The sequence below is a fragment of the Notothenia coriiceps genome, unplaced genomic scaffold (genome assembly GCF_000735185.1).
Source record: "Notothenia coriiceps isolate Sejong01 unplaced genomic scaffold, NC01 NC01_scaffold00031896, whole genome shotgun sequence".
Lineage (NCBI taxonomy): Eukaryota > Metazoa > Chordata > Actinopteri > Perciformes > Nototheniidae > Notothenia > Notothenia coriiceps.
The window spans coordinates 11,124-21,240 of NW_011364597.1; the positions used below are offsets into that span (position 1 = coordinate 11,124).

Here is a 10,117-nt window from a genome sequence, read left to right on the forward strand (position 1 = left end):
GTGTGCCTTGGCAGCTAGTTTGAATGACTTTGTATACTACAGGGTAGCTTGTGGATTTACTCCAGGTGGAACTAAAGTCTGATTTAACACTTGATTATATTTCACATCATTCCTCCACATCTGTAAAGTAACTAAAGGTATTAAATACATGTAGTGGAGGAAAAGTACACCATTTACCTCTGAACTGTAGTGGAGTAGAAGTACAAAGTAAAGTAGCAACAAATTAAAATACTCTAGTAGGGTAAAAGACATAAAAGTTGTACTTAAGTACAGTACTTGAGTAAATGTACTTAGTTACTTTACACAACTGGTTAAAGCATGAAGGAACTGCCTTCTCTAGATGAGCAGAAGGTTAATGTGCACACCTACCTCTACCACCGACATGATAGCGGTTGTGAGGGGGGGGATGGTGGTGGTGTTGTTGTTGGAAACCTTGGGAGGGTCCAACTCTTTGCGCTTGGTCTTGTACTAGAGGGTGACCACATTTCACAACATCAGAGTAACATTCACGTTAAGCTTTAAATGACACTTAAACATGGATATGTAATTGGAGAAAGGATGAAAGATGGATGTGTGTTTCACCTGCTGAAAACAAGCCTGCACCAGATTTTCGGGGAACATGTTTCTGTTGAAAGGTAAAACAAGATTAAGCCTGAATGAAAAACACAGTTGAGGTGTCCTAAATTCAGACAGAAGGCTCCATTCAAAATCCAGGAGAGAATGCTTTTAATATTCATAAAGAGGATGTTAATGTGGTCACGTTCTATGAGGCAAGGCTACCTAAACACTCAAATCTAAAGATACTTTACTGGAAGATGCCAACAATGTGTCAACACAATGTTTCGGGAGATTACATTTTTAGTATAAGCTGTACATTGCTTTCAACAAAAGCAATTGACCTTTCGCAAAGCCACGCCCCTAAATGCCCGTTGTCCAATCATATTCGATCACGTGTGCGGCTCCCTGTGGAAGTCCGACAAGCTTAGCGTTCAAATTCATTGCGAAAATGGTGAAGCGTTGTGCTTATGGTCTTTGGAAATCGGATAGCAGATATCCCATAAGCTTAGGGGGGGTGATATTTTACCCGTTTCCTAAACCCAAAACCCAAAACCCGAGAGGAGAGATGCCGCCAGTGGATAAAGAAATGCGGCAGGCCCCATGCCCAGCTGAATATGGCGAATATCAACAAACACAAATACGTTTGCTCCAAGGTAAATACGTGCTAACGTAGCTAGCTAGCTAGCAAAGATTACATTCACAAATGAACTAACTAATTTAATTAACTAATTTCACTAACTAACGTTAGCTAAAGTCACACGACTACAGCTGTAAGCTGTGTGCTTCTAGGTCGTTTTGACCATGTATATCACTTGATGCATAATAATGTCTGAACAGCTGAGCTCCGTTATTAGTCGACACCTGTGGTCAAAGTACAAACAAGAAAGCCAACAGGCAATCATTCATTTATATTTTGCTTTAATCTTTGTAGCATTTTGTTAATGGAAAGCCTACTGCCGACTTCCCTAATCCTGCTGCACAAGTGGGCACCCCGACCCCCACAAAGGAACAACAAGGTGGATGCAGAAAGCCACCAAGGAAACGGTAGTTAACTTTAGACAAACTACAACATTTAATGCCTCTTGTGATTGTATTGTTTTATTCCAAAATAATAATAATAATTCCGTCGAATTTGACATACAGCTCATGTGGTTTTTCACTCTTGCACTGCGACCTGTATGCAAGTGCCTCTATTGATGTTGTGCCTCCCTCTTTTCTAATGTTTATACTGTGGATATAACCCTCCATAGCGTATTGTAGCCCCTTTTGTCGGGACCTGGAGGATATTGCTGCGTTATTGCTCCAAAATGAGTCTGTTAAGGCGACTCCGACGTTACGGAGACCCTCCATTATGGCTTTGTTTAACGCATCTGGCTGGCTCTCAGCTTGTCGGACTAGCAACAGTAACCAAGGGGGGGCGTGGCTTTGCGAAAGGTCAATTTACGATTATTGTCACTATGGATTATTCTGCCAATTATCTCTGAGAATAATAATTTGGTAGAAAAATTTCAAAAAACGTCCATCGTAGTTTCTTCAAATGTAATGTTTTGCTTTAAATGTTTTATTTTGTCAGCCTTAAAACCAAAACATTATCACTCTATTATGATATCAAACTGCCAAATTTGCATGAAACCTTCCAAAAAACCATTAATCAATTACCAAAAGAGTTTAGTTGCCTATTATATTATGGGTCATTTATTATTTCAGGCCAATCAACTTCTCAACACAACCTGTTGAATGTGAATACTTTTCTGTTTACCGGCTTGTTGTGCTGCTTTATTCCTGAGTGCAGTAAACAGAACGTGTGTTAATCTGAATCTGCTCATGTTTCATGGTTTTAAATGTTATTTCTTGTAGAGATTTTGTGTGGAAACCCTCCCATAATTGAGTCCACTGTGCAGTTGTGGGACGGAAGCTCAGCCCCGAGCAGCCGAGTGCTGTTTGTCTGCAGACAGGGCTTTAAAAACACAGGAGGAGATAATTTATCCATCTGTGGTGAACACGGTCAGTGGAGCAGCCCCACTCTGACCTGCCAAGGTAACTCAAACTGCAGTAAAACACTACAAATCTCAAAGTGTATATGTGTCTAATATCTAGTCAGAATATGTCTTTACACCTGATTTAAGACACACCAACTTCAGAAGTGACACTGCAGTGAGATATCAGGTCTGGTTTTTAGACTGCATCATCTTGTTAAAGGTGGGGTAGGTAATACTTCAGAAACACTTCTTGTTATATTCCATGGAATGCTCTTAACATCCCGATAGCGATGAATATCTGAAGTGCTTTGACAATAAATACATAAAGAAATGTCATCTGTGGAAGCCGTGGCGCTGTAAAAAGCACAACCAATCATCTGAGCTGAGATGGATGGATAGATGGATAGATGGATAGATGGATGGATGGATAGATGGATAGATGATGATGGATAGATGGATAGATGGATGGATAGATGGATAGATGGATAGATGGATGGATGGATAGATGGATAGATGGATAGATGGATGGATGGATAGATGGATGGATGGATAGATGGATGGATAGATGGATAGATGGATGGAGGATGGATGGATGGATAGATGTAGATGGATAGATAGATGGATAGATAGATGGATAGATGGATGGATAGATGGATGGATGGATGGATGGATGGATGGATAGATGGATAGATGGATGGATAGATAGATGGATAGATGGATGGATGGATAGATGGATGGATGGATAGATGGATGGATGGATAGATGGATGGATAGATGGATAGATGGATAGANCTTGCAAAAACAGGTCTGGAAAAGAGCAAATAGAGCGAAATGAGGCATGGCTAAAATGGCCATGTCTGTTTGGTATTTAAAAAAAAAAACTTCACAGACATGTTTTATATAGGTATGGCCCTACAATATATGTTTCAAATATAGCATGATAGGTCCACTTTAATATCAGTGGTGGAAGAAATACTATTCTATTTTGAGAAAAGTCCTGCATTTCAAATCTTACTTTAGTAAAAGTGCAAAAGTATTGGCTTCAAAATATAAAATCTTGTATATGATTACTGGATTATAATTATTGATGTTTTAATCAAAGCTGGTAAAAGTGGAGCTACTTGTAACTTGATATTCTACTGCTGGATATCTTTACACATCATTATTTATTATAGTTTATTTATATGTTGTATAAACTAATAATCCTAATCTGTAAAGAAACTAGTCACTAACTTTGTCAAATAAATGTAGTTGAATATTGTCTTCCAAATTGTAGTGTAGTAAAAGTATAAAATAACACTATAATTATTCTCAAGTACAAGTGCCCAAAATCGTATGACAGTACAGTCATTAAAGTAAATGTACTTTTCACCACTACTTTTCAAATGTAATTATTTGAACCCAAACCGGGACATTTTATTTACCTAACCAAGTGGTTTTGTGGCCTGAACCTAAATTATGCCGAGTGTCCGTATGTGACGAGCGGATTGTATTAGGAACACTTTAATGGAGTGTTGGGTGTACATTTAGAGGAAGTATATGTTCTTACTCAACTCACTACTTCTTTACTATTTTTATAACTTAGTGTAACACCAAGAACACTTTTGAGGAGGGACTTTCGGTCATTTTCTCCATTAGTCTGATTACTGACTGATCACCACAAGTATTTCAGTTATAATTATCAGGGGAAAACGTCATTCATGTCAACATCGAGATGAGTTAACACTTCATGGTTATGAGGGATTGGTGTCACATGGTGGTGGGGGGGGGGGTCACCTGATGAGGTCCAGGAGGGTGTCCACTGTGGTGACGTTGGGCGTGATTCCAGCTCTGTCGATGTGATCAGCTGTTTGAGAAACTCCTGGTTTGATAGTCATCACCAAAGTGATCCCTGCAAAGAATGACAGTATTCTTGTCAGGACAACTCCACTCATTGAACCACTTATTTCACATAGCACTATTTAAGTTCACTGAAATGAACAGGAGACTTAAAGCAGTTCCTGTGAGAATTAGAGAGGAGAAAAAACTCACCAAGAACCACTGCGATGATGGTGGTTGAGAAGTAATAGACTACAGCTCGCAGACCTATCTTCCCCGACACCTCAGAATCCAGGGCTGCAACACCTGGACAAAAAGCACAATCTTTTATTCAAACGTTCACATACAACAAAACAGCTTTGTCCTTTTTAGCATTTTTTCGATTATTGAGAGGAAAGATTGGAGTTGTTGGAGCTATTTATTGATTTCTATTATTTTATAATCAAACATTTATTTTTCAGCAGTTTTTGTTTATTTAATGTAACATATTATTATTATTTTAATTATTTTAGTTAATTAAATTAATCCTATATATTTTTCATTGTGAAGGCGGTTTCGGGCACCTGGTGATAATGTATTTACTGGAGACCTGTGGTGGTGGGATTGGAGCACTAGAGAGGGGCTGTGTAATCCACAGGTACCATTGTTCTATACAGCATACATGGATTATTGGAATACTACTAAATAAATGCATGCAAGACGATGTTTTTGCCAGGACATTGAACACTTTTCCTGATTTGCTTACTGGTGCCCTACCGGCAGTTTATTTTGAGTTAAATGTTCTGTTTTTTTTTTAAGGATTTAGCCGCTACAGAAGTTCCAAATGAAATGCATCAAAGCCCCTCAGCTTGATGTGAAAACTGTCTGCACCTTAACCCCTCAGGGGGTGAAAGTGTAGGGAATCAAATGTTCTCCTGCACATATAGAATCAATATGTTATGTAGTCCAAAACCATTCAAGATCCTTTCCTATCCTAATCACAGCCTTGACAAGTTCTGTATTAATCAACAAGACCATTTGTATTACAGTCCCAGCTGATTGTACTGCTTTAGTGGGTCTCACCTTCTCCCTGAGCACATTGTGTGTCTGAGGGGGTAAAGGAGGGTCCGGGCCTGGTACCTATAACCACAGGCTCCGTATGAGAAGGATCCAGCTAACAGTGAGTGAGGTACGCAGGTGGGGATAACTCAGGGGAAATGCAGGTGGACAAAACAAATCCTCCAAGTCATCAACAAACCAAACTGCTTCTCCAAGGAATGATCAGCCTTGCTGTGCTGAGGGTGAGCTGAAGGGGTTAGTGAGAGAAGATGTAATGCAGCTCCTGAGTGACATATCTCAACAGTAAACTGGATGATCCGTTAGCCTGCCGTCTTCTTGTCAAGTGAATGTTACTTCCATTTCCTGTCTCAAGACAGCAGAACTAAGTACATTTAGACGGTTATCCTACCTGTTTTGCATTCTGACTGCAAAAACTTTGCCTAGATCTGATGCACTGCTCTGAGAAATGTGAATGTGAGGCATGGCAGTGACATCTTTTAAATCAAAACTCCCATCTTTTTATTAAAGCTTTTAACTACTGATGACACCACTCAGTTTAATTTGACATCCATGTTATATTTGTTTTACTTTCTTATTTTGTATTACTGTTTCTATTGTTCAAACACTGTATATTTCATTTGGTGGGGAATTTTGACCGCATGCTCTGTTGGCTCTGACAGTCTGGTTTTAATCCATGTAAAGCACTTTGTGACTTTGTTTAAATTATTATTATAATACATTATTTAAGTTCTGCAACTATTCTCTTCTATTATTTTTGTTTAGATTTGTAATGGTGAATTTCTCTTGGCCTTTCAGTTACCTACTTTTATCAGATCATTTTTAAGCTCTTTGAGAATCAATTGATGAATTGTTGAATTATTGTTTCAAATAGTAGATTACGTTAATCACAATTCCCACAGAAGACCTCATTATTATTTATCTTTTGAAAGTATGAAATGTAATGTAATAGTGTTTTTGTTTGCGTTTCTCGCAACATGTTTGTGTGTTTGTGCCCTCACATTCCCTTCTGCATCACTGCTCATTGGGATTGTTGTTGACTGTGTTTACTGGGATAGTGTTTGAACTGCCTACATGAACTCAATATACACACATTGCAGTAAACCACTGTGAGTAGAGGTACAGCCAGTAATAATCCCGCTCAGGTTACCTGTTATCATGCTTGAGATGATGAGTGGGAGGATGACCAGCTTCAGCATCCGCATGAGGATCTCTCCTGGGAAGCCGAAATACTGCTTGTGGAGGTGTGAGAGGGACGCATACTCTCTGACCAGGACGCCCAGACTGATCCCTGATCAGAGAAACACAGAACAACGTCATGAAGATTCAAAGGTTTTATCATCATGTGCACAGCAGCTACAGTGTGGAAATAGAAATATGAAGTCCCGGGTTCCTCCAACAATGCAACATTAATATATATGACATAAAACAATAAAACACATTTTTAAATAAACAGAGAAGAATATATTACAGTACAATAGTGTGGGTTATGTTGCAGACCAGTATGCAAGTAATGCAGATGAAGTGAACTATAAACATGTCAGAAAATAAATAAATACAGTAAGCTAAATAATGCAGAGTGTTGTAAGTGACCAAGTAAATGCAGGAGCCTAAATACATGTAAATAGAATAAGATAGACAAGAACATAATGTAAAATTAAATATTGTACAGTAAAATCAAATCAAATACTGTTTATTGTAGTGTTAAATAATTAATAAATTGTAGAATTCTAAGGCAAAAGAAACAATTGGAAATGCAACATTTTATCAGGTATGATGACGCTCAAATAAATACAGAATTTTCTCTGCATAAGCAACTGTCACTGTCACATTTTTAAAAGGTCAGCAAGGTTTCATCCTTTAGGAATTCATGAGGCACAACACACATTATCATTTCCAGCTATTAACTTCACATGCATCCCACTCAATGATTCCAGTAGTGCATTCTATCTGTGTTATCACACATAACAGACCCCCATTAGGACGCTTGTAAAACACTGCGATGACACAGCAAACTGCATGTGATGCTACGACTGAACTGCTATCAGAACATGACATACACCTGATGGAAGCACTGGAATTCAGTCACAGATTTAATACATAGGCTGTTTGGTGATTGTTCACCAGAGCCAGCAGTAGGTTGATCTGCACCAAACACACTGAAAGATGCCACCTGTCGCCCCAGTTGAATGGTTTCTCATATTCAAAGCACTAGTCTGAAACTGGTAGGGATAGAAAAAAGAACATTAATGTAGCACTTCTATCCAGCCTCCACAGCCTTTATGTGAATAGAGTATATAACTTCATAATTTCTCACGTTTTCAATCCCAAGAAATAGATAATTTGATAGAAATAGAAGCTGATTGCTTTGAAAAGGTGGACATTTGGCCAGGAAAAATACTATCAAGAAATAAGCAGGGTGGCGGCTCACTGCCTGTCTACTTCTACTAAAAGTAAACGATTTGTGTAGTTACATTGCAGGTAAAAAACATTTGATTTCTTTCTGAGAGTGACATGAGAAGATCCATATGGATTCTTATCTGGGTAAAGCGCTACAGAGCTGGAGGCCGGACTTGGTGAGCATAGCTTAGCATAACGACTGGGAGCAAGGGACGCCTCTGGGGATCAGTATAAGACAGTCAATATCTCTATTTAGCTGTGACAATCTACCGCTCGTTTGAAAGGTCTAAAGAACGTCCCCACTCTTTTGTTGCCCAAAAAATTGCTAAGGTTTATTGCCATATTACCATTCTATTTAACGATGTGTAACTGTTGCACGGTTAATCGAATCATGTTGTATTGAACGTAATGAAAGTAAACGGCTTGGTTGCTTTAGGTAAATAAATAACTAAGGAATAAGGAATGGGGAACAAAAACACTTGTTTAGGGTTGGGAAGATTTTGGTTTGAGATAAAATAAGTACGTAACCTATTTTACACGTCACGTATGTATGTGTTTATGCAATTTAGCTACATACTATCATAGCTACACAGTTGCGTACAAATGTTAGCACAACATTAGTTTGACCTTTGATTTCACATGGGACACGATCTCCGGTGAATGTCGTGTTGTGATTTCTCCAGCCAATAAGAGGACACCATTGTAACAATAAACCATAAACAACCTGTGCTAATTTTTCGGTGTGGGATTTGGGCTTGTTTTTAAACCCTTTCCCTATAAACATTTTTCATGAGAAACTATATGGTATATTTTAAACGGAATACATGGAATTTATGATTTATAATGACAAGTCTCTTCCCAAAGTCTCTCAAATGTGTGTTAATCATTTAGCTCTCCTGGTGCGCTCAGGTGTTTGGCAGTATAATGCTGTGGCAGGGGGGGTGTCTGAACTTTGAACAGAGACAGGCTAGCTGCTGGATGGTTAAACCTAAACCAAAAAATCTGATTTATTATTATTTATAAACATTGTGTGTCAAAATCTGAGTTTATAAACTAACTAGTAAATAAAGCTTCCAAAATGAAGTGGGGTTGAAGTGTAGATAAGTATAAAATTAAAATGCTTGGGTAAAGTACAAGCCAAAATGTGTACTAAAGTACAGTAGCCTACTTGAGTAAATGTAAACGTTACTTTCCACCACTGGCTACAGGTCTGCATTACACACAGATGGAGATTGATATTGAGCTCAATGTCAGCACCATAGCAAATAACCCTGAATTAAAATAGTCCTCTATATACAGTCTGAATGTGGATCCATCCCTAAGATTGTGCTACACTGTGCCCTGCAGGCTGAGGGCACTGCTCACAGATCCAGCATCAGCTGTCACTTTAGTCTGGTCACGTTTGACTGAGACACTTCCAGACTGCTCTCTGCTCTGGAGGACAGAGACTCACTCACACCACCCCACCATTATTATAGGAGAGATGGTCACGAATGAACATAGGTTATCCTAACACACAGGCACTGGTGCTGTTCGTCAGCTGGTGCAAAACAGCTTGATTTATGTCAGCAGTGACAGCAGCTGGATGCAACAGCCAGGACAAAGAGTGGCACAGAAACAGCAGGAATATGAACGCATTCTCTCTATATCAGCAGGCATCACATACCGAGCACCACGGAGAAAATCGTGGCGATTAGAAGCCAGTTCCTCTTCAGCAAGCCCTTGAAATGCACGCCTCGTCGCTGTTTGTTACCCATCATGTCCATATCGTTTTAATGCTCCAAAAAATGAGGGAGGCCCCGCGGAGACAGACAGTCTGCGGCCGGGATGTGAGGTGCAGCCGCCGCAGAGAGGATGGAGAGCCGCGCTGGAAGAGAGGCGGCGGAGGGCTGGTGGCCGCGAGGCTGTGTGTGTGTGAGAGTGTGTGAGTGAGTGTGTATCAGGGTATGTGTGAGTGTCCTGGAGAGGAGGAATGAGGGAGGGAGCGAGACCGTCTCCCTCCCCCACACAAGGTGTCTCTGACATGTTCTGCTTTTTACCATGCAGTGACACCAGTGTAAGGAATTAGCATAACATCCCCATTTGGAAACACATTTTGAAAACACAAAGGATGATTCCAGTAGAAAAACTAATCACATCTCTTTTCTGTTTGAAAAGGGATGGCTTCAAAACTTTACCCAAAAGTGTTTCCCTGAAGATCCCTCTGTGAATCATACCACAATAATTCCTGTCATCCCTGATGCACTAGAAGTGTGGATGTGTTGGTTTGCTCCACAAACTCTGTTTTTTTTATAACGCAATACACT

General features: G+C 39.5%; 1 protein-coding gene across 1 annotated transcript in view; it reads right to left on the bottom strand.

Moving 5' to 3' along the window:
- The window catches only part of slc1a1 (solute carrier family 1 member 1), an 18,199-nt gene extending 8,402 nt beyond the window's left edge, over positions 1-9,797 (bottom strand). The window contains exons 1-6 of the mRNA XM_010788630.1: positions 9,478-9,797; positions 6,562-6,702; positions 4,569-4,661; positions 4,314-4,428; positions 583-625; positions 370-468 (exon numbers count right to left, since the gene is read on the bottom strand). Coding sequence (XP_010786932.1) covers positions 370-468; positions 583-625; positions 4,314-4,428; positions 4,569-4,661; positions 6,562-6,702; positions 9,478-9,577 — 591 coding nt within the window. The 5' untranslated portion in view covers positions 9,578-9,797. The remainder of the gene's footprint in view (positions 1-369; positions 469-582; positions 626-4,313; positions 4,429-4,568; positions 4,662-6,561; positions 6,703-9,477) is intronic.
- Between the last annotated feature and the right edge of the window lie 320 nt (positions 9,798-10,117).